This window comes from Trichomycterus rosablanca, chromosome 1 (assembly GCF_030014385.1).
Source record: "Trichomycterus rosablanca isolate fTriRos1 chromosome 1, fTriRos1.hap1, whole genome shotgun sequence".
Lineage (NCBI taxonomy): Eukaryota > Metazoa > Chordata > Actinopteri > Siluriformes > Trichomycteridae > Trichomycterus > Trichomycterus rosablanca.
In genome coordinates, this window is record NC_085988.1 from 32,702,329 (window position 1) to 32,727,071 (window position 24,743).

Genomic DNA, 24,743 nt, shown 5'->3' on the forward strand with positions numbered 1-24,743 from the left:
TGAAAGGGCATTGAAAATCAGGTCTATTACCTCATATATTGATCTGTTTAAAATGAATGTGTTCTTTAAAATAAATATGATCTTTTTGCATTGCACAGTTTAAGCTTGACAGAAATGTGAAGTCTCCAAGCTATTAAAGTGAAGTTCAGCCAGACCAGTTCTGTGAATAAATATTATGTCTTATTAGTGTGGACCTTATAGATTTCTTAAGTCTTTCTGAATGCTCCACAGAGTATCTGCACTTTTCTTCAGCTGACACACCTCGTCCTGAGTCAGACTCATGTTGACCACACTACTTACTCCTTTTCTGTTCAGCACACACGGGAGACTCAGGTATACCTGATCACTGATCCCATACATGCCCTGTAGGACAAGATGAAAGCAGTGTATTTTCTATGTTGTCTTTGTTACACAACACACAATGTAAATATGTTATAGTCAGAGCCACAAACAGATTTGTATTAATTTGCACATTGACATTTTTAAAGAGAAGGAATTTCTGTACAGATCTGTATGTTGACTGACCTTTATCATGGTAGAAACAGGATGAACTCTGTGCAGGTTTTTAATGATGCTCTCTGTCAGGTCAGCTACACTCAATCCAATAGCCCAGTTAGTATAGCCCTTTAGCTTGATCACCTCGTAAGCACTACAGACAATCAACACATTATTTTTACTGTCATATTATGACTTCGGTATCCAGGCTGAATTTGACTACCTTGAAGTACCCAGAATACTAACTGAATTTGAAGTACCCAGAGTACTAAAAGGAAAGGACTGAATAATATCATTATTCTGGTGTTTTTCAAGTTACAATTACTTTATAAATACAGTCAATGATAACTGAAATAAAAAAAACAACTTCAAGACATGTCTGCTTGGCATTAATCCCTATCATAGGGGAATAAGGGGCAACCCCAACAAACTACAATGACAACAACCCTGTTCTGTTGCCCACCTTGTTTGCACACGTTTGAAAGAAGAATGGGACAAAACAACACCTAAAACACTTCATTTCTTGGAATCCTTGGTACCAAATGTTTTAAGTGTTGTGAGAAGGAATGGCAACATTACAATGCACCAAATGTGTGCTTAATATGCTGTAATATGATGGCTGGTGTTAAATGAAGTGACTGCACCACACAAAAGATAAACACCATATTATTAGAGCTTCTATAGTTAAATAACACAACAGACATCATACAGTATAACTGCACCCGCTAATGTTATAGCTTAGACATGGATATACCTATCAACCACCTTCTTGTGAGTCGATTTCCAGTTCTCCCTGTCACCATCTTTGCCAATTTCTGGGTTCAATTTCTGAAGGTTCACTCCTGCAACATTCACACCACTCCAAACAGGAACTAGGGAAAAGTGTAAATAGGTACACAAAAGCTCTTTGTCATCCTATAATTACTGCATACAGACATAAGAGCAATACTACAAGTAGGTATTGGAACCATAACGATTAAAAAATGGTTGACTGTCTATTTAGAAATGTCAGAGGAATTCTTCATGCTGTCCTACCACTGGAGTCTCCGTGCTCTCCCAGAATCCAGCCATTTAAGCTGCTAGGATGAACACCAAGCCGCTGTGACATCAGGTATCGAAAACGAGCCGAATCCAGATTAGTGCCACTGCCGATCACACGGTGCTTGGGTAAACCACTCAGCTTCCAAGTCACATAAGTCAAAACATCCACTACATACAAATACAATTTAGGGTACGAGTTAAATTTCATGCACTTAGAGCATACAATAATACACGCATAAGTCAATACACGCAATTCAAAAACATATATGAGTACCTGGGTTAGACACCACAATTAGAATGCAGTTGGGACTGTATTTAACAATCTGAGGAATAATGTGCTTAAAGATGTTGACATTACGCTGCACCAGGTTAAGTCTGCTTTCGCCCTCCTGCTGGCGTACACCTGCCGTCACAATGACGATACGGGAGTTTGTTGTTACAGAGTAATCTGTGGAAAAATAAGTGGCACTTAGAAACATAAACTTTTCTATCCTGGATTGTGAGAATCTGAGTTTGAACCTACCCTCTGATTACAGTCTCTGGTTACAATCATTTTATTTTAATTTAGCTACGTGAGACATAATTAGTGAAACCACATCATCTACCATCTAATGCCAGGCCGCCATTGTAAATAAGAAGCAGTTCTTAATGACTTGCCTGGTTAAATAAAGGTTAAAAAAAAAAAAAAAAAAAAAAAAAAAAAAAAATCTATGTTAAGCTATGGATGCTGCAAATTTGTTGATGTGTTTGTTACCTTTGCCAGAGACAATCTTAGGAGTTTTAAAGAAGAGACTTCCATGTTGTAGGTCCAGCATCTCTCCTTTCAGCTTATCCTCCATCACATCTACCAGGGCCAGTTCATCAACTAGTTCCTACAGTTAAGAGAAACACAGAACTGCTGAACCTAATATTTTACTGTAGATTGTGGTAACATATTCCTAAACTGCTATTAATTGGTTAAATAAGATTACACACTTACTATCTCAGCACTTACTTCCTAAAACTTTAACCCAAGTATTGCATTTCAAGTAGAGTTAAGAGCAAGAGCAAGCCTTGCAAAGGTGCTAATATGGTACTGAACTTTATAGACAGGTATCTGTTTGCTCTGCAAGTGAAAAACATTGACATCTGTGACAATTGTAAACATTTCAAACTTAATAAGCTTGCAGGCATATACAAAATGAATCAGGTTTTAAATAACAGCATAATGTATATGAGAAACTAGAGCTCAGATATGAAAGCTTAAAATATTAATATTTTAGTATTTCAATATCATAAAATGAATATTAGAAACATAATTAGATGTAATACGGTTATTATACTTCAAATCATTATGATAGGAATGGGCTGAATTTTCTTTTCCACTAAATCTAAATACTACTGCCTATCCCAAGTGTCATTTATGTTTCTTTATTTATTATTAGTCTATGTTTCTGTTGGAAGTGTCAAGGTCAAATAAAAGTAATTAAACTGCACTAATTACTTTATGATGAAACCTAATGAAATCTAAAAGTGCTTTCAAAAATGTCAGTCCTTTATATGTTAGACAAAGAAATTCCACATATGACTTTATTAGGCTTTATCAGTTAAAACAACTACTTAAAATTATAATTTTTAAACAAGCACACAGTAAAGCTTTCTGTTAAAATAATGAAATATGGACTGTGTTTATAATCTTGGGGAGTAGGGGTGAATATGTTACATCACCTTAAATAACATGATATATGTATGAAATATTCATTTCAAATTCTGCCAGGTAAAAAACAACTCTGTTAGCAGGTGTAGTGTCTTATTTAAAAAAAAATGTGACAGCTATTTCTCTCTCACACACACAAACACACATGCTGTGACACCAAAGAACATCACTGATGGGTGTGGCACCATCAGCAAAAAAAAAATGTTTTAGCGTTAACCTATTCAGGTCCAGAATTTGCCTGTTTAGAGTTCCGGGAGTCTTACCCGTAGCAGGATGCTGACAGCACATGCCATGCCCACCTGACCCACTCCCACCATGGTCACCTTGTTCCTGGGTGGCTCGGACGGTCCACTGACCATAGGGATGATGAGCTTTTGCAGCACAGATGCCACATTGAGCACTGCAGAAACCAGTAATATATCAGTGCCAGTGATAACTTATCTAATACATGCAACCATTAAGAAAAAAGTGTAATGATAAATGTATGAATGGGTAACACAGACTTACACATTTGCTTATGGGAAAAGTATCTGCCAGGTGAAAACGTATTAAATCCTCATAACATATTAGGTATTTAGTCAAAAAATAGATGGCATGTGTTCTTTTCTACTATTGTATATGGTTAAGCCTAATTTTGCCATAATGTAAGTGCTAATCCTGTCATTTATGGACTTATTTAGCAATTTTAGTAAACTGTGTCCACTTTTTAGCCCACTCCTCCACTAACCTTATGAAATTTGTACAGTTGTAGGTTTTTAATTCAGCATTTTACCTGCTGTTCCAGGTTTGGTCATTTTCATGGTAAATCAATATTTCCCCAGTTTAACATCATGATGATCAAAACATTAACACTCATATTTCACCTTATGCACCAAACATCTGTTTCAATAAAACATAAAATTGTCAATTGTTTTGTGCTTTATTTCCAAGCAGAACACAACATGTGTTCAGAAAGAATTGCCTTTGAAGAATCAATTAAAAGTGGATAATATTTTAATTATGGGAATGTTAAAACCAGAGCAAAAATTTGTCACATTAAACACAATCCGGATATCACAATTAACATGACTTTTTGTAGACCCAAAACCATCATTAGAGTAAAGACAAAAACTGGACTGGTTTTCCAGTCATACAGTCCAGTAACAGAGAGTTTGTTGGTGTATAAGGATTTTAGCATCATGTTTTCACTTTGGTTATATTTCCGACAGGACAAGTAGTTACAGGTTACATATGACTCATCACTTTAAGTTCAATGACAAACACCATCACTGGCAATTTTGTATCTCCAATTCACCTCATTTGCTGATCTTTGGACTGTGAGAGGAAACCGGAGCTTCATGAGGAAACCTACACAGGCAGGGGGGAACATGCAAACTCCACTCAGCAAGGACTCATTTATCCAGAAATCAAACAGAGGGCCTTCCTGCTGTGAGGTGACAGTGCTACCCACAGAGCCACCATGCCACAGATAGAACAGTTTAAGTCAAGTCAAGCCAAGTCATTTTATTTATATAGCGCTTTTTACAATGAACATTGTCTTAAAGCAACTTTACAGAATCCAGGACCTACAGACCAAAAACCCCTGTTGAGCAAGGCGAGGGCAACAGTGGCAAGGAAAAACCCCCCTAAAATTACAGAAAAAAACCTTAAAAGGAACCAGACTCAGCAGGGACCCATCCTCCTTGGGTGGCCTGGAGGATAATTTGAATAAATAGGATTTACACAAATCATACAAACTCAAAATTAAATTAAACTAAAACTAAACTAGCAAAAAGAAGAGTTCTTCATTATTCGTCTGTGATATAGTGAGTTCTTGACATTTTTGGTGCAAACAAGCCAGGTTTCCATCACATCTAGCAGGAGCAGCAATATTGGCACAGCAGTCTCGATGTGCAGTGCAGTCTTCAACCTCCAGTTTAGACCATTGTAGCCAAGTAGTGTCATAAGTACTCTGATATTTCATTTCACTTAATTTTTATCAACTACAGTCGACCCTTGCGTTACGAACGGTTTACCATACAAACATTTTGGGTTATGAACGATCTTTTTCAACTTAACGTACGAACAAATTTCGGATTACGAAACGAAATATGAGAAACACGTGACGTCATGAACAAGTTAACTCCGAGCGTCTATCTCTCTATATACAGTGTATCACAAAAGTGAGTACACCCCTCACATTTCTGCAGATATTTAAGTATATCTTTTCATGGGACAACACTGACAAAATGACACTTTGACACAATGAAAAGTAGTCTGTGTGAAGCTTATATAACAGTGTAAATTTATTCTTCCCTCAAAATAACTCAATATACAGCCATTAATGTCTAAACCACCGGCAACAAAAGTGAGTACACCCCTAAGAGACTACACCCCTAAATGTCCAAATTGAGCACTGCTTGTCATTTTCCCTCCAAAATGTCATGTGATTTGTTAGTGTTACTAGGTCTCAGGTGTGCATAGGGAGCAGGTGTGTTCAATTTAGTAGTACAGCTCTCACACTCTCTCATACTGGTCACTGAAAGTTCCAACATGGCACCTCATGGCAAAGAACTCTCTGAGGATCTTAAAAGACGAATTGTTGCGCTACATGAAGATGGCCAAAGCTACAAGAAGATTGCCAACACCCTGAAACTGAGCTGCAGCACAGTGGCCAAGATCATCCAGCGTTTTAAAAGAGCAGGGTCCACTCAAAACAGACCTCGCGTTGGTCGTCCAAAGAAGCTGAGTGCACGTGCTTAGCGTCACATCCAACTGCTGTCTTTGAAAGATAGGCGCAGGAGTGCTGTCAGCATTGCTGCAGAGATTGAAAAGGTGGGGGGTCAGCCTGTCAGTGCTCAGACCATACGCCGCACACTACATCAAATTGGTCTGCATGGCTGTCACCCCAGAAGGAAGCCTCTTCTGAAGTCTCTACACAAGAAAGCCCACAAACAGTTTGCTGAAGACATGTCAACAAAGGACATGGATTACTGGAACCATGTCCTATGGTCTGATGAGACCAAGATTAATTTGTTTGGTTCAGATGGTCTCAAGCATGTGTGGCGGCAATCAGGTGAGGAGTACAAAGATAAGTGTGTCATGCCTACAGTCAAGCATGGTGGTGGGAATGCCATGGTCTGGGGCTGCATGAGTGCAGCAGGTGTTGGGGAGTTACATTTCATTGAGGGACACATGAACTCCAATATGTACTGTGAAATACCGAGCAGAACATGATCCCCTCCCTCCGGAAACTGGGTCGCAGGGCAGTGTTCCAGCATGATAATGACCCCAAACACACCTCTAAGACGACCACTGCTTTATTGAAGAGGCTGAGGGTAAAGGTGATGGACTGGCCAAGCATGTCTCCAGACCTAAACCCAATAGAACATCTTTGGGGCATCCTCAAGCGGAAGGTGGAGGAGCGCAAAGTCTCGAACATCCGCCAGCTCCGTGATGTCGTCATGGAGGAGTGGAAAAGCATTCCAGTGGCAACCTGTGAAGCTCTGGTAAACTCCATGCCCAGGAGAGTTAAGGCAGTTCTGGGAAATAATGGTGGCCACACAAAATATTGACACTTCAGGAACTTTCACTAAGGGGTGTACTCACTTTTGTTGCCGGTGGTTTAGACATTAATGGCTGTATATTGAGTTATTTTGAGGGAAGAATAAATTTACACTGTTATATAAGCTGCACACAGACTACTTTTCATTGTGTCAAAGTGTCATTTTGTCAGTGTTGTCCCATGAAAAGATATACTTAAATATCTGCAGAAATGTGAGGGGTGTACTCACTTTTGTGATACACTGTATATACATATACAGTAAGCAAACATTCACACAGCGGACGGTGTTTTTTCCAATGTTTTCTTTATATATTATAAAATTCTACATTAAAATGTCCTCAAAAAATGTGCAGAGAGAGGGTAGTGCTGAGAAAATGAAGGGTCAAGGGTCTACTGTACTTTATTCTGTTCAGGATTGCAGTGGGTCTAGTTCACACAGAAAGACAAGGCAGGATGCCAACCCCCTCTTCAAGACAAAGCTGAGATACAGATTCTAATCCCAGCAGAGCTATTGCCTCTACACTGACATGCAGTGTAGAGGCAACAGCTCTGCTGGGATTAAAATCTGCATCTCAGCTAACTAGCAAGTGGGCTAGCATAGCCACCTGAGAGCCCAGCTGTCCTAGCTGTAAGAGCTATTAGTCATTCCTGCATTATTGAAATTCATTCTTTGCCACTGAGGGAAAAATTTATTTACTTTGATTCTTTCATTTATCGAGTGTAAAGACTTTTTGGTGAGTGTCTCATGTCTCTTTTTTACACACCGATAATACAATCAATACCAGTGTTCTGCATACACACATTAGTTTAGCCAAAAATGAACCCTACGGTTTATGCTACATGTTTTAGGTGTGCAAAATCAAATAGGTCTAAGAAACATTTTCTTTGTGATTCAAAATCTATACACATTAATATAACTTAAGGTTTATTGCACAATTGCACACTGGATACAAATAATTCTGTTCGGCCCCTATTCAAACACTGCAATTTTAACCTGCTCTTCCAGTATCTGATTACATCAAGGTCACTTCTCTGACACCAACACAGAAAGAACAGTCAGATTCTCAGTACACATAATCAAAGCCTATGCTAGCATTAGCACACTGAAACATCAGCAAAGCATTAGCTAAGAGTGATGACTGATCACTTGCCTTGCCTGCAGATGCTCTGAGCCCCCAGATACAGATACCACCATGAAATCAACATGTCAGGAAGCTGAAAGAAAAGCAGGTGACTGCGGTGCTTTTGTGATGGCGCCGCTGTGTGGCACACTTTAGTTCCTTAGAGCTGCAGAGGGACACGAGTAGAGGAGGGTAGAGGAGAGAACAGGGTAATGGGAGAGGAGGTAATAAGAGAAGAGGACTGAGTCTAACAGCCGTTCTTCTGTAATGACTGAGTCCATTAGTGACCAGCTAATCCTTTCTACACCTTCAATCTGTTAGACCTGTTCTGACACACAGATTACTAGATTAACTAGAGTCAAAAGTGAACTCTCAGACTATATATATATATATATATATATATATATATATATATATACAGTAGTGTTCAAAATAATAGCAGTCCAACACCATTAACCTGATAAATCACTGTTTTTAGTAGAAATGCTATTTCTACATACCAAAAAATTGACTTGAAAGTGTAGTAGAGTAATGAAAACAAAACAAACCCAACAATTAGGACATGCATCCCACTCATTCTGAGTAATCGAAGCATTGATTGAAAGGGGGTTGTTCAAAATAATAGCAGTGAGGAGTTCAATTGGTGAAGTCATTCATTCTGCAGAAGAACGGGTGTCAGTTTTGGTCCTTATTTAAGGTAGGAGGGGGGCAAATGTTGCACAGGTTGGTCATAGCACATTTCCTTCTGAAATACTGGGGAAAATGAGTTGTTCCAGACATTGTTCTGATGAACAGCGTACTTTGATTAAAAAGTTGATTGTAGAGAGAAAAAACATACAGAGAAGTGCAGCAAATTCTAGGCTGCTCAGCTAAAATGATCTCAAATGCCTTGAAGTGACAACCAAAACCTGAAAGATACGGAAGGACAGAACAGAAGATGATTAAGTGAAGCCAAGTTACCAGCAAGAACTCCTTGCAAAGTCCCGTTGTTAAGAAAAAGACGTTTCCTGAATGGGTTAACATTTGCCAAGGAACACATTGACTGGTCCAAAGAGAAATGGCTCAACATTTTGTGGACTGGTGAAAGCAAAATTGTTCTATTTGGGTCTAGTAGCCGTAGACAGTATGTCAGACGACCCCCAAGCACTGAATTCAAGTCAAAGTTCACTGTGAAGACAGTAAAGCACGGTGGTACAAAATGATGATATGGGGATGTTTCTCATACCATGGTGTTATGCCTAGTTATCACATACGAGGGATCATGGATCAGTTTAAATATATCAGAATACTTGAGCAGATCATGTTGCCCTATATTGAAGAAGAAATGTCCTTAAAATGGGTGTTTCAACATGACAATGACCCAAAACATCTTGGTTACAGACAAACAAGATTGAGGTAATAGAGTGACCAGCCCAATCCCCTGACTTCAATCTCATAGAGAACTTGTGGGCTGAAATCTGAAACATGTTTTTTTGAGGCAAAACCCAAAATTGCAGAAGAACTGTGGAATGTCATCTAATCATCCTGGACTGGAATACCTGTTCAGAGGTGCCAGAAGTTGGTTGACTCCATGCAACACAGATCTCGGAAACAATTGTTATGCCACTAAATATTAGTTCAGTAATTTAAAGTAAAGTGAAACCTCAAACATTTTTTCATGTTATAGAAAATTTTTTTGAATTTTTAAAGAAAAATGCTGGCACTGCTATTATTTTGAACAGCCTAATATTCATTAATTTTCTGTAAAGGATTAACACAAACTGACTAAATTTTGTTAATGTTTTGATTTAGAATTGAAAGTGTAGTATTTTCAGTGCATTTGCATTTATGGAAATAAAAGTTATTATAATGATTTTGTGCTTTATTCGCTTTTTTAAAATCACTGCTATTTTTTTGAACTCCACTTTATATATATACAGTGTATCACAAAAGTGAGTACACCCCTCACATTTCTGCAGATATTTAAGTATATCTTTTCATGGGACAACACTGACAAAATGACACTTTGACACAATGAAAAGTAGTCTGTGTGCAGCTTAAATAACAGTGTAAATTTATTCTTCCCTCAAAATAACTCAATATACAGCCATTAATGTCTAAACCACCGGCAACAAAAGTGAGTACACCCCTTAGTGAAAGTTCCTAAAGTGTCAATATTTTGTGTGGCCACCATTATTTCCCAGAACTGCCTTAACTCTCCTGGGCATGGAGTTTACCAGAGCTTCACAGGTTGCCACTGGAATGCTTTTCCACTCCTCCATGACGACATCACGGAGCTGGCGGATATTCGAGACTTTGCGCTCCTCCACCTTCCGCTTGAGGATGCCCCAAAGATGTTCTATTGGGTTTAGGTCTGGAGACATGCTTGGCCAGTCCATCACCTTTACCCTCAGCCTCTTCAATAAAGCAGTGGTCGTCTTAGAGGTGTGTTTGGGGTCATTATCATGCAGGAACACTGCCCTGCGACCCAGTTTCCGGAGGGAGGGGATCATGCTCTGCTTCAGTATTTCACAGTACATATTGGAGTTCATGTGTCCCTCAATGAAATGTAACTCCCCAACACCTGCTGCACTCATGCAGCCCCAGACCATGGCATTCCCACCACCATGCTTGACTGTAGGCATGACACACTTATCTTTGTACTCCTCACCTGATTGCCGCCACACATGCTTGAGACCATCTGAACCAAACAAATTAATCTTGGTCTCATCAGACCATAGGACATGGTTCCAGTAATCCATGTCCTTTGTTGACATGTCTTCAGCAAACTGTTTGCGGGCTTTCTTGTGTAGAGACTTCAGAAGAGGCTTCCTTCTGGGGTGACAGCCATGCAGACCAATTTGATGTAGTGTGCGGCGTATGGTCTGAGCACTGACAGGCTGACCCCCCACCTTTTCAATCTCTGCAGCAATGCTGACAGCACTCCTGTGCCTATCTTTCAAAGACAGCAGTTGGATGTGACGCTGAGCACGTGCACTCAGCTTCTTTGGACGACCAACGCGAGGTCTTTTCTGAGTGGACCCTGCTCTTTTAAAACGCTGGATGATCTTGGCCACTGTGCTGCAGCTCAGTTTCAGGGTGTTGGCAAGCTTCTTGTAGCCTTGGCCATCTTCATGTAGCGCAACAATTCGTCTTTTAAGATCCTCAGAAAGTTCTTTGCCATGAGGTGCCATGTTGGAACTTTCAGTGACCAGTATGAGAGAGTGTGAGAGCTGTACTACACACCTGCTCCCTATGCACACCTGAGACCTAGTAACACTAACAAATCACATGACATTTTGGAGGGAAAATGACAAGCATACAGTATATATACAGTATATATCTATATATCTATATCTATATCTATCTATATATATATACAGTATATATATATATATATACATATATAGATATATATATAGATATATATACAGTGTATCACAAAAGTGAGTACACCCCTCACATTTCTGCAGATATTTAAGTATATCTTTTCATGGGACAACACTGACAAAATGACACTTTGACACAATGAAAAGTAGTCTGTGTGCAGCTTATATAACAGTGTAAATTTATTCTTCCCTCAAAATAACTCAATATACAGCCATTAATGTCTAAACCACCGGCAACAAAAGTGAGTACACCCCTTAGTGAAAGTTCCTGAAGTGTCAATATTTTGTGTGGCCATCATTATTTCCCAGAACTGCCTTAACTCTCCTGGGCATGGAGTTTACCAGAGCTTCACAGGTTGCCACTGGAATGCTTTTCCACTCCTCCATGACGACATCACGGAGCTGGCGGATATTCGAGACTTTGCGCTCCTCCACCTTCCGCTTGAGGATGCCCCAAAGATGTTCTATTGGGTTTAGGTCTGGAGACATGCTTGGCCAGTCCATCACCTTTACCCTCAGCCTCTTCAATAAAGCAGTGGTCGTCTTAGAGGTGTGTTTGGGGTCATTATCATGCTGGAACACTGCCCTGCGACCCAGTTTCCGGAGGGAGGGGATCATGCTCTGCTTCAGTATTTCACAGTACATATTGGAGTTCATGTGTCCCTCAATGAAATGTAACTCCCCAACACCTGCTGCACTCATGCAGCCCCAGACCATGGCATTCCCACCACCATGCTTGACTGTAGGCATGACACACTTATCTTTGTACTCCTCACCTGATTGCCGCCACACATGCTTGAGACCATCTGAACCAAACAAATTAATCTTGGTCTCATCAGACCATAGGACATGGTTCCAGTAATCCATGTCCTTTGTTGACATGTCTTCAGCAAACTGTTTGCGGGCTTTCTTGTGTAGAGATTTCAGAAGAGGCTTCCTTCTGGGGTGACAGCCATGCAGACCAATTTGATGTAGTGTGCGGCGTATGGTCTGAGCACTGACAGGCTGACCCCCCACCTTTTCAATCTCTGCAGCAATGCTGACAGCACTCCTGCGCCTATCTTTTAAAGACAGCAGTTGGATGTGACGCTGAGCACGTGCACTCAGCTTCTTTGGACGACCAACGCGAGGTCTGTTCTGAGTGGACCCTGCTCTTTAAAAACGCTGGATGATCTTGGCCACTGTGCTGCAGCTCAGTTTCAGGGTGTTGGCAATCTTCTTGTAGCCTTGGCCATCTTCATGTAGCGCAACAGTTCGTCTTTTAGGATCCTCAGAGAGTTCTTTGCCATGAGGTGCCATGTTGGAACTTTCAGTGACCAGTATGAGAGAGTGTGAGAGCTGTACTACTAAATTGAACACACCTGCTCCCTATGCACACCTGAGACCTAGTAACACTAACGAGTCACATGACATTTTGGAGGGAAAATGACAAGCAGTGCTCAATTTGGACATTTAGAGGTGTAGTCTCTTAGGGGTGTACTCACTTTTGTTGCCGGTGGTTTAGACATTAATGGCTGTATATTGAGTTATTTTAAGGGAAGAATAAATATACACTGTTATATAAGCTGCACACAGACTACTTTTCATTGTGTCAAAGTGTCATTTTGTCAGTGTTGTCCCATGAAAAGATATACTTAAATATCTGCAGAAATGTGAGGGGTGTACTCACTTTTGTGATACACTGTATATAGATAGATAGATAGTTACCCATTACATTAAAACCACCTCCTTGTTTCTACACTCACTGTCCATTTTATCAGCTCCACTTTGCACTTTGTAATTCTACAGTTACTGACTTTTCACCCTGTTCTTCAATGGTCAGGACCACTACAGAGCAGGTATTAATTTGGTGGTGGATCATTCTCAGCACTGCAGTGATAATGACATGGTGGTGGTGTGTTAGTGTGTGTTGTGCTGGTGTGAGTGCATCAAACACAGCAGCGCTGCTGGAGTTTTTAAATGCCGTGTCCACTTACTCTCCACTCTATTAGACACTCCTACCTAGTTGGTCCACCTTGTAGATGTAAAGTCAGAGATGATCGCTCATCTATTGCTGCTGTTTGAGTTGGTAATCTTCTAGACCTTCATCAGTGGTCACAGGACGCTGCCTACGGGGCGCTGTTGGCTGGATATTTTTGGTTGGTGGACTATTCTCAGTTCAGCAGTGACAGTGAGGTGTTTTAAAATTTAATCAGCGCTGCTGTGTCTGATCCACTCATACCAGCACATCACACACTAACACACCACCACCATGTCAGTGTCACTGCTGTGCTGAGAATGATCCACCACCTACATAATACCTGCTCTGTAGTGGTCCTGGGAGAGTCCTGACCATTGAAGAACAGCATGAAAGAGGGCTAACAAAGCATGCAGAGAAACTGATGGACTACAGTCAGTAATTGTAGAACTACAAAATGCTTCTATATGGTAAGTGGAGCTGATAAAATCGACAATGTGTGTAGAAACAAGGAGGTGGTTTTAATGTTATGGCTGATCGATGTACTGTATATTATTTGCTTTATTCTGGTCAAGGTCTCAGTGTGGGTTTTTTTGTTTGTTTGTTTTTTGCATAAACACTAAACACAAGACAGGTAGAGACCCTTAAAAGGTACCACTAACACTTTTACTCAATTCAGAACAGAGGAAGTAAATGTAACTTTTTACAGATCAAACCTTGAGCATTGGGTACTTTAAGAGCCACCAAAATGCCTACTGATTAATTAAATATGAGGCAAGTTCAGGTAGATAAATTTAGGTTGTCAAAACTTATATTTTACATAAATTCACACAGGACTGTAAAAGTAGTATACACACATTTACACTGAAAGTCACAGAACTACTAAAGATTTAAAAAATATATTGCCAGAACCTTTTAGATTTATCCTGAAGAGGGCTGTAGAGAGTCCCACACCACCTGAGAATACTGAGCACAATGAAGACATACAACCTTGACAGGGCATCATGGAAAAAGACGTTGCCCAAACTATTTAGAGCAGCTAATTTACCTTCTACTCGTTTTTTCGACAGATTTGCTCATCTTTTGAATATGATTTGCATGCTGTGTTTGACCACTCAAACCGTCAAAGTGCATGTTCAAGACTTGAGCTCTTTACCCCCCAAACCCCCCACCAAAAATTATATATTAAGGGGAAAGACAATACTTAGTTGACATTTTATCCTCTTTTAATGAAAGAATGTCAAAGCAATGTGCTGTTGGAGTGTGAACATAAAACAGTTTTGGGACTTTGACAAGGACACATTACACCGGTAAAGCTAATGTAATTCAGGAGAGACTTTGCAAAGTGAAATTTAAACAAGGAAAAAAAACCAAAAATGACAGCTTGGCCAGTGTAATACATAGATGTTTTAATCACACTACTGACAAAATTTAAAACCAGATGTCATTCACTCATTTCATAATCTAAGTGATATTTATACAGGGGAGGACATCCCTCCCTCACCATCCAGATGGCAAAGTTGAGCAGCAGCCTGGGAGGAACTGGGCAAGAGTGGGAGATTAAATATAGAAAATAAACCAGGAAACGTTATTGACAGTGGACTAAACTGCTCTACTCAGTGAGACCCAGCTTCTTCTTCAGAGACTCTGGCATCTCAGGGGGAGGAGGACGGGGCAGACGGAAGTAGACCTTTACCTTTTGAAATACTGGGGAAAATGAGTTGTTCCAGACATTGTTCTGATGAACAGCGTACTTTGATTAAAAAGTTGATTGTAGAGAGAAAAAACATACAGAGAAGTGCAGCAAATTCTAGGCTGCTCAGCTAAAATGATCTCAAATGCCTTGAAGTGACAACCAAAACCTGAAAGATACGGAAGGAAGCGTGGAACTACTGTTCGAATGGATCGAAGATTAGCCAAAATAGCAAATACTCAGTCAATGATCACCTCCAGAAAGATCAAGGAACATCTGAAGTTACCAGTGAGTACAGAAGATGATTAAGTGAAGCCAATTTACCAGCAAGAACTCCTTGCAAAGTCCCGTTGTTAAGAAAAAGACGTTTCCTGAATGGGTTAACATTTGCCAAGGAACACATTGACTGGTCCAAAGAGAAATGGCTCAACATTTTGTGGACTGGTGAAAGCAAAATTGTTCTATTTGGGTCTAGTAGCCGTAGACAGTATGTCAGACGACCCCCGAGCACTGAATTCAAGTCAAAGTTCACTGTGAAGACAGTAAAGCACGGTGGTACAAAATGATGATATGGGGATGTTTTTCATACCATGGTGTTATGTCTAGTTATCACATACGAGGGATCATGGATCAGTTTAAATATATCAGAATACTTGAGCAGATCATGTTGCCCTATGTTGAAGAAGAAATGTCCTTAAAATGGGTGTTTCAACATGACAATGACCCAAAACATCTTGGTTACAGACAAACAAGATTGAGGTAATAGCGTGACCAGCCCAATCCCATGACTTCAATCTCATAGAGAACTTGTGGGCTGAAATCTGAAACGTGTTTTTTTGAGGCAAAACCCAAAATTGCAGAAGAACTGTGGAATGTCATCTAATCATCCTGGACTGGAATACCTGTTCAGAGGTGCCAGAAGTTGGTTGACTCCATGCAACACAGATCTCAGAAACAATTTTTCTGCCACTAAATATTAGTTCAGTAATTTAAAGTAAAGCAAAACCTCAAACATTTTTTCATGTTATAGATAAATTTTTTGAGTTTTTAAAGAAAAATGCTGGCACTGCTATTATTTTGAACAGCCTAATATTCATTTTTCTTAATTTTCTGTAAAGGATTAACACAAACTGACTAAATGTTGTTAATGTTTTGATTTAGAATTGAAAGTGTAGTATTTTCAGTGAATTTGCATTTATGGAAATAAAAGTTATTATAATGATTTTGTGCTTTATTCGCTTTTTTAAAATCACTGCTATTTTTTTGAACTCCACTGTATATATATATATCTATATCTATATATAGATAGATAGATAGTTACCCATTACATTAAAACCACCTCCTTGTTTCTACACTCACTGTCCATTTTATCAGCTCCACTTTGCACTTTGTAATTCTACAGTTACTGACTTTTCACCCTGTTCTTCAATGGTCAGGACCACTACAGAGCAGGTATTAATTTGGTGGTGGATCATTCTCAGCACTGCAGTGATAATGACATGGTGCTGGTGTGAGTGCATCAAACACAGCAGCGCTGCTGGAGTTTTTAAATGCCGTGTCCACTTACTCTCCACTCTATTAGACACTCCTACCTAGTTGTTCCACCTTGTAGATGTAAAGTCAGAGATGATCGCTCATCTATTGCTGCTGTTTGAGTTGGTAATCTTCTAGACCTTCATCAGTGGTCACAGGACGCTGCCTACGGGGTGCTGTTGGCTGGATATTTTTGGTTGGTGGACTATTCTCAGTTCAGCAGAGACAGTGAGGTGTTTTAAAATTTAATCAGCGCTGCTGTGTCTGATCCACTCATACCAGCACATCACACACTAACACACCACCACCATGTCAGTGTCACTGCTGTGCTGAGAATGATCCACCACCTACATAATACCTGCTCTGTAGTGGTCCTGGGAGTCCATGAAACAGCATGAAAGAGGGCTAACAAAGCATGCAGAGAAACTGATGGACTACAGTCAGTAATTGTAGAACTACAAAATGCTTCTATATGGTAAGTGGAGCTGATAAAATCGACAATGTGTGTAGAAACAAGGAGGTGGTTTTAATGTTATGGCTGATCGATGTACTGTATATTATTTGCTTTATTCTGGTCAAGGTCTCAGTGTGGGTTTTTTTTGTTTTTTGCATAAACACTAAACACAAGACAGGTAGAGACCCTTAAAAGGTACCACTAACACTTTTACTCAATTCAGAACAGAGGAAGTAAATGTAACTTTTTACAGATCAAACCTTGAGCATTGGGTACTTTAAGAGCCACCAAAATGCCTACTGATTAATTAAATATGAGGCAAGTTCAGGTAGATAAATTTAGGTTGTCAAAACTTATATTTTACATAAATTCACACAGGACTGTAAAAGTAGTATACACACATTTACACTGAAAGTCACAGAACTACTAAAGATTTAAAAAATATATTGCCAGAACCTTTCAGATTTATCCTGAAGAGGGCTGTAGAGAGTCCCACACCACCTGAGAATACTGAGCACAATGAAGACATACAACCTTGACAGGGCATCATGGAAAAAGACGTTTCCCAAACTATTTAGAGCAGCTAATTTACCTTCTACTCGTTTTTTCGACAGATTTGCTCATCTTTTGAATATGATTTGCATGCTGTGTTTGACCACTCAAACCGTCAAAGTGCATGTTCAAGACTTGAGCTCTTTACCCCCCAAACCCCCCACCAAAAATTATATATTAAGGGGAAAGACAATACTTAGTTGACATTTTATCCTCTTTTAATGAAAGAATGTCAAAGCAATGTGCTGTTGGAGTGTGAACATAAAACAGTTTTGGGACTTTGACAAGGACACATTACACCGGTAAAGCTAATGTAATTCAGGAGAGACTTTGCAAAGTGAAATTTAAACAAGGAAAAAAAACCAAAAATGACAGCTTGGCCAGTGTAATACATAGATGTTTTAATCACACTACTGACAAAATTTAAAACCAGATGTCATTCACTCATTTCATAATCTAAGTGATATTTATACAGGGGAGGACATCCCTCCCTCACCATCCAGATGGCAAAGTTGAGCAGCAGCCTGGGAGGAACTGGGCAAGAGTGGGAGATTAAATATAGAAAATAAACCAGGAAACGTTATTGACAGTGGACTAAACTGCTCTACTCAGTGAGACCCAGCTTCTTCTTCAGAGACTCTGGCATCTCAGGGGGAGGAGGACGGGGCAGACGGAAGTAGACCTTTACGGAGTCATAGATGAACCACTGCAGGGCGGTTAAGGTACCGATCATGATGATACGGGCCACCAGACCCTTCCAGACACCTAAAAGAATAAGTCAGTCAGACATGTTGAACAAAATACATAAACACTTTAGTTTTAAGTAAAACGACAGCATGTCCGCTCTTCAGCTCATCTGCTCTGGTAAAAGTCCAGCAAAGGTGCCAGGGCAGCAACTAGGCTGAAGGTGCAGGTAGACTGCTCTCACACGCCAATGACTCAAGCACCTCCAACTGTCCAGCCAGAAAAGCTGCTGGGAACCTCCACACTAAAGCTGCAGCACTCAGTACAGAGAGTACAGAATCAGTGATGGAGGATTCCCCAGAGGTGGATCTAAGGAGCGTGTCTTTTTAAAAAAATCAGTATTCAACAACTTTGCCAGATGCTTACCCTTAGGTCCAAGCTTCTTCAGCACTTGAGCAGCTGTGCTTCCCCTCTCTTTGTTCAGCACAGACACCACCGAGTCAGCAGGATGGGAGACAATAGCGCAGAACACACCAGCTATGGCGGAGGAATTGAAACCACATTAGCCAAAATTCAAATGCATTTAAATGAATGCAAAGTAAAACAAAGAATGATTTAAACTATTATAGGATATAGCTCACATTGGGGTGGGTGATGACAAACTTGAGACTTACCAATATAACCAGCTACAAAGGTGACCACCAGCTGGTCAGCCTTGCTGCACTCACTGCGTGGTTTGGGCACTACATACTTGTAGAGCAACTCGACAGTGCGTTCAAAGCAGGCAAACTTCATCATGGTGTATGGGATTTGCCTCATCCAGAGGGGAACCACACCCTTGTAGAACCTACAAGAAAACCATTGTTATTGTTTCCAGGCGAGTACAAATTATTTAAGCTATCTAAAACTGCCATTAAAATATCTCCATGTACAGATTAACATCAGAGTTACACATTATTTTAAAGCAGGCTGCTAAAGCGAGCTAGTATGTTGTCCACCCTTCAGCTGATCTACCCTGGTAAGGTCCAGCAAGGGAGTCAGGGCAGCAACTGGGCTGAAGGTGCAGGTAGACTGCTCTCACACGCCAATGACTCAAGCACCTCCAACAGTACAGCCAGAAAAGCTGCTGGGAGCCTCCACACTAAAGCTGCAGCACTCAGTACAGAGAGTACAGAATCAGTGATGAGGATTCCCCAGAGGTGGATCTAAGGAGCGTGTGCCCTAATTCTAGCCTAGAATGTGCAATTGTCTATTAAACATGCATGTGACATGTTTGGCTTATCGGCATAAAACCACAGAAATTAAGAGGAACTACTTACGCCCAGAGACCCTCCTCGGCATACATCTTTGGGGCACACTCCCTTAAGGTGTTAGCATAGCCAGGCTGAGTCTGGATGCGGACTTTACACGCCTCCATAGGGGCCAGAGCAATATCGGCAAAGAACTCTGCGCTTGCAGAAGCTGCCAGGTACAGACTAGTTCTCCACATATAGGCATTTTCCTATTGGAGCAAGATAAGAAATATTTATTGATAAGAAAAGATACCAGACCAGTTTTCAATTAGCTGTAAAGTATATAAAAAAATAAAATAAAAATAAAAAAATAAATAATAAAAAAAGCCAAATATGTTAAAGCAGTCACATGGCAAAGCCTGTTGTAAAAGATATTATCATGTTTCCTTGTGTATTACTAATTAATAGGGCCCTACTACATTCACAGGAAAATGTGTTTGACTTCAGATTTTTAAAGAAACGTGCCACACTTCACTGCAGTCATTAAAGAACACAAATTGAATTACAATAAATGGAAGCTACAATACACAGCATAGCCTACCATGCGATGGTCTCAAAGACAAAAATTCTCATCTGTATTTTGACACCTTCCTTCAGGCAAAGAATTGGTTGGTAGTTTTCCAAACAGTTACCACAGTAGTGTTTTTAGCAGCTTTAGACTCCATCATCTTGGGCATTTTGACTAATTGATTGCTAGCTTAATTGTAGGATTGCCATCTCATAGTGTAAATTAACCAGTAAATGTAAGGCACTCAAATGCTACGCGAATGAAAACTTAAATCATTAAACACAAACCTTAAGTTTCGAATCACAGCAAGTTGCCTATTAGATGGGAAAAGGCTTGTCTCACAGTGTGTGACATGATTATCACAGGTGTGAATTAGATAGGGCCTTACTAATAACCCATGTGCTTCTATAACTTCTATTTATTGTTTAATCTGAGCTTCAGTTAATACATTTTTATTGTAGGATGGCAAACGCAAACATCCCAGATTTTTTTTTTTTTTTTAACAAAGAGATTTAAAACCCCAGTTAAAAACCCAGTACAATAGCTCGGTCTTGAATCTGTGCACTAAATAGGAATAGATGAAGATCATTCCTGACATGCAAGGTAACCTACCTCTCCAAGCATGTCACCGTACAGAATCTTGAACATCTCATAGAAGCCAAACTTGCAGAGGCCCTGCATGGAGTATCCAATGAAGGTGGGCGCCCATCCTTTAGCAAGCCCCCTAACACCATCCTCTCTAATCGTGACAGAAAATCCATTGAAGATGCTCTTGTACTTCGCTGGGTCCACCTAAATTTGATATAAAAAGAGGTTAGCCAACTGTACACACAGCAAACAACGGTTACTGCCATTCTGTGAATGATTTGGTTCCAGTGAGTACACTTAATGGTAAGTAAAATCAAATCATATGTACATGCAGCATTTCAAAATGGTTACAACAAAACAGTTAGCAAATTATATTTTAATTCACCAGCAACAGTATATTAACATTTTAAGGAGGCATAAATATTTTATAAACTACCATAGGAAATAGAGTAACTAAGTTATGTAAAAAATATATTCTCAAGCCCCCTTAAAATAGGCTATATGGCTAAATAAACAGTTGTGATGAGGTAGTACAAACCTGCAGCCGACACTTGACCAAGTCGAGAGGCACTACGGCTGTGTGTGTGAGACCGCAGCTCAAAATGCCCCCAAAGCCGCACAGGGCGTAGTATTTTGAAGAGCCAAACTCACAGCTATTGCCCGACTCTGTTACACGAGGAACATAACACACATGCTCATGCATCATAACACAATACAAACATGCAGGGGGGTTATGGGTGCCACACACTCCATGACCAACAGGCGTACACAGACCTGCATCCTGCATTTGACCAGGTCGAGAGGTACCACTGCTGTGTGCGTGGTACCACAGCTCAGAATCCCACCAAATCCACACAGGACGAAATACTTCTGTGAGCCAAACTCACAGCTGTCTCCCTCTGAAGAGAAACATGGCATGAAGTTTGTTCAACACCTTTAAGTGTCTTGAATCACTGAAGAATGCAGCATACTAAATGTAACTAGCCAAAATAACTAGCTAGTGCTATGGAAATGAAGGGTTTGGCATTTAAATAATCTAAGTAGTATGCACTTTGTAGAGGTGAAATGTATACCAAGTTTAGATGTAATTAGTGACCTTAGAGATGGACATGTGACATGAAGAGGTCACAGGAAGGGTACTCTTTAGCACAGCTAGAGTGGGCAAAACACTCAATGTTAGCTCAGTGTGATTTATAATTTTACTGACAAATTGTAACTGTAATGACTTTAATCATCTTAACTGATGTCCTTAAGATAACTCCGCCATCAACCTGATAACGATTTGATACGAACAGTAATTAATAGACATTAATCATAAGTATAGACAAACATGTATTCTGCACAAATATCTCCATACATTTGACAGCATAAGCTTGAGTCTAATAGGGTGTCAAAATGTGAGTTCATTATGCACCTTGGCTGCCTTAACAGTAAACAATGCGCATCACAATAATTTGGCTTGCTAATGTTTAATGCAGTAATGCAGAAAATACTTTAAAATAAGGTAAGCGATATAAAACATTACACCAAAAAGAAGAATATGAACAACTTTTACCTTTAGTCCTGTTTAGTTTAGAAGCGGTTTTAAAGTAGTGTTGGTTAATGATACATTACAGCATTAATTAAAAACTTAACAGCCAGTAATTAACACAGCAAACAAAAAGTGCTACAGAAAAAGTCTAGTGTATCAGCTGTATTAAAGTCACATGTGTACGTATGGATGTGATTGCTTAAATAAGAACCCTAACCCTAAACAACTGCCACGTAATCATCAAATCAAGACTATATCTTTGCACACGATAAAGATCTGAATGAACATTACCCTATATTTAACTGCGTGTTCACCTGACCCCACTTTGTCCTTCAATGCCCTCCGTTAAAACAGCAAGGCCCTGGATTTCAGCGATCAAGTAATAGTTTGACAAATCATCAAAATGCAGAAAATAAACACGTGGTAAAAAGTGCTAAAGGAAGTGATTCATTACAGATCGCCTAATCGAATTAGATTGTTGGATAGCTACAAGAGCTAGCATGTTAGCATTCTGACCTTTTAACAGTGGACAGGGTTAGTCCTCTGGTATCTTGAATATCCATTAACAAAAATCAACAGTTAAACACAAAGCATAAAGCAAAAAAAATGAAATTATGAATCAGTGATTAAAGAACAATCCGGATGAACATGGTGGAACTGGATACAAAATGAATAGCCAACGGTAGCTATGCTAACACCTAGAAGCACCATTGCTAGTTCTGGGAATATGACATTTCAAGATTACACAATAACTGGTAACTTACCAGCCACTGAGGCTGCTGCCAGTCTGCGGCTCTGTCCATTAGCGACTGTCCGTGTGGGCTCCTCCACCTTTTGCAATGTGAACTGCGGGGCACTGAATGGATTTGCCCGGGCTAAATGTAGCAGCGTGCTAGGATACATGTTGCTGGTAACTAAAGTCAAAGAGCAAAATAGAACAGCTTTAAGATGAAGTTCTTAAACCCAATGCATTGTCTGACTATAGGAAAGTGAAGACGGGTTTAATTTTTGCACGCATCATTAGGTTTATTAAACAGTAGCAGAAAGACAGCCGGAACGAAGTGAACATAGGCCTGCCGGCAGAGTATAATATTTTTGTACGCCCGACGTTACCCAATGCTTTAACAAACAACGTGTAAGATAGTTCATCACACAAACGGGATTATATGAAGACAGAGTTGGACCTATTATAAAAAAAAACCTTACTTCTTTATTCCGTCGCAAAATGGCGCCTCTGTCCTCCACAGCCAGCCACTCGCAGAGAACGCAAGTCCCGCACCTCCGCCCTCAAACCGGTGTCGGTATAGGAGGTGCTTATGTCATTGAGTATTGGACTAATCAGGAAAGCGGAAGGAGGAGCCTCAATGCAATATACTGTACCGCATACAGCTCAACTGAACTGAACCAATCATGTTCGAGCGACGAACATTCCGTTCTTTCAGTAACTCATATCAATTGACTCAGTTCACCGATAAGAGTCGATTCTTTTGGCCCCAAACGGTTCGCTTCGGTTACTATTCCTGTTGTTTTGAGTCGGACAAAGTTAGCTTTACTTTTGTTGATCTTGTCTACGTTGCACAAAATCTTGAAAAGGGTTTAATAAAACAGCGCTGTTCAACATCATGTTAAATATAAAAAATGCAAAGCAGCAGCCTCTAACCTATAATTCAAAACGATATACGTTAATATATTTAAATTTTTGGTATTCATCAGACGCCTTTATCCAAAGCGACTTACATTAGTTACAGTATACAGTCTGAGCAATTGATGATTAAGGGCTTCTGATTACTAGTCCAGTACCTAACCACTAAGCTACAGCTTGCCCATATACAGTATATGCATAATATACTACTCTCCCCCACTTCTATTCTATATCTCTCATATTTTTGCTTATATGTTTTAATGAGATGTCTTAATGCTGTTTTTTCTTCTTCCCCCTAGTATGTTTTAATTATTATCTTGATGCTGATTAATGTGGTGTGAGAATTTTGTACTACGATTTGTACGGTTTGTGTTGTTTTTATGATTATTTGCTTTTTAAGTAAAATGTAAAGCGTCTTTGAGTATCTTGGAAAGCGCTATATAAATAAAATGTATTATTATTATTATATCTATGAATATATGAATGTTATATTTAATAAATAGATAAGACATAAAACATTACAATTTGATTTCTACCATATCATTTAAACTCTGGCTTTAAAAGTTATTTGTCTTGAATCTTTCTCTAACAGGTCAGTAGGCATATCAATCATACCAGCTCCAAATACTACCCATCCTGTTATGCCCTAGCTTGTTCTACAAGCCCAAGGGAGCTGCGTCAGGAAGGACAGCCGGTGTAAAAACTGTCTGGTTGTCTTTCAGCTGCTCCCGTGTAGATGACTCCTATATAAGGGAGCAGCTGAAAAAACAAACAAAAAAATGAATTTATGCCTTATTTCTTCTCTTGCTGTAAACTGAGGAAATCTTTAATTGCTTGAGGTTACAATATGTTAGTTATTTAACTGATAAATGTAGAAAGATTTCCAATGTTTTGAGTGATCAACACACTCCAAAAATTCTAGACAGAGTCATGTTCACCACTGTGTTCCATCACCTTTTCTATTAGACATTTTAATGGTTTGGGAACTGAGAACACAGAACTGTTTGAATATTTGTCAATTTTTGCCTGATACATAACTGATAC

General features: G+C 39.6%; 2 protein-coding genes and 2 non-coding genes across 6 annotated transcripts; all 4 read right to left on the bottom strand.

Annotated features, from left to right (window-relative positions):
- On the bottom strand, positions 1–7,982 carry ldhbb (lactate dehydrogenase Bb). Of its 2 annotated transcripts, XM_063001766.1 has the most exons (8): positions 7,928–7,982; positions 3,496–3,632; positions 2,291–2,408; positions 1,811–1,984; positions 1,531–1,704; positions 1,250–1,367; positions 526–649; positions 1–363 (listed from the first exon to the last, which is right to left on the bottom strand). In XM_063001766.1, the coding sequence occupies exons 1-8, from the start codon at positions 7,980–7,982 to the stop codon at positions 196–198; spliced, it is 1,068 nt and encodes a 355-aa protein (XP_062857836.1). In that variant the 3' UTR covers positions 1–195. The 2 variants fall into 2 exon arrangements, with proteins under 2 accessions (XP_062857836.1, XP_062857844.1); XM_063001774.1 differs by lacking the exon at positions 7,928–7,982 and having other exon boundaries at positions 1,940–1,984; positions 3,496–3,626.
- Positions 7,983–17,835: 9,853 nt separating this feature from the next.
- slc25a3b (solute carrier family 25 member 3b) lies at positions 17,836–23,366 on the bottom strand. 2 transcript variants are annotated; one of them, XM_062991493.1, is made up of 8 exons: positions 23,264–23,366; positions 22,822–22,971; positions 21,065–21,192; positions 20,551–20,730; positions 19,458–19,639; positions 18,813–18,985; positions 18,565–18,675; positions 17,836–18,219 (listed from the first exon to the last, which is right to left on the bottom strand). In XM_062991493.1, the coding sequence occupies exons 2-8, from the start codon at positions 22,958–22,960 to the stop codon at positions 18,059–18,061; spliced, it is 1,074 nt and encodes a 357-aa protein (XP_062847563.1). In that variant the 5' UTR covers positions 22,961–22,971; positions 23,264–23,366; the 3' UTR covers positions 17,836–18,058. The 2 variants fall into 2 exon arrangements, with proteins under 2 accessions (XP_062847563.1, XP_062847570.1); XM_062991500.1 differs by lacking the exon at positions 21,065–21,192 and adding an exon at positions 21,301–21,425.
- On the bottom strand, positions 18,290–18,521 carry LOC134325812 (small nucleolar RNA SNORA53). The gene has a single exon (XR_010014362.1). It is a non-coding gene; the product is annotated as a small nucleolar RNA SNORA53 (small nucleolar RNA).
- Positions 19,128–19,357, bottom strand: LOC134325819 (small nucleolar RNA SNORA53). The gene has a single exon (XR_010014363.1). It is a non-coding gene; the product is annotated as a small nucleolar RNA SNORA53 (small nucleolar RNA).
- Positions 23,367–24,743: the final 1,377 nt, after the last annotated feature.

Coding starts and splice junctions, on each gene's coding strand:
- ldhbb (XM_063001766.1), bottom strand. CDS start 7,982: ATGTTGATTTCATGGTGGTATCTGTATCTGGGGGCTCAGAGCATCTGC. Junction 2,409..3,495: donor CTGTCAGCATCCTGCTACGG/GTAAGACTCCCG, acceptor TCTTAACTGTAG/GAACTAGTTGATGAACTGGC. Junction 1,985..2,290: donor TAAGATTGTCTCTGGCAAAG/GTAACAAACACA, acceptor ATTTTTCCACAG/ATTACTCTGTAACAACAAAC.
- slc25a3b (XM_062991493.1), bottom strand. CDS start 22,960: ATGTATCCTAGCACGCTGCTACATTTAGCCCGGGCAAATCCATTCAGT. Junction 21,193..22,821: donor GGCAGCAGCCTCAGTGGCTG/GTAAGTTACCAG, acceptor CTCGTGTAACAG/AGTCGGGCAATAGCTGTGAG. Junction 18,220..18,564: donor GAAGAAGCTTGGACCTAAGG/GTAAGCATCTGG, acceptor TTATTCTTTTAG/GTGTCTGGAAGGGTCTGGTG.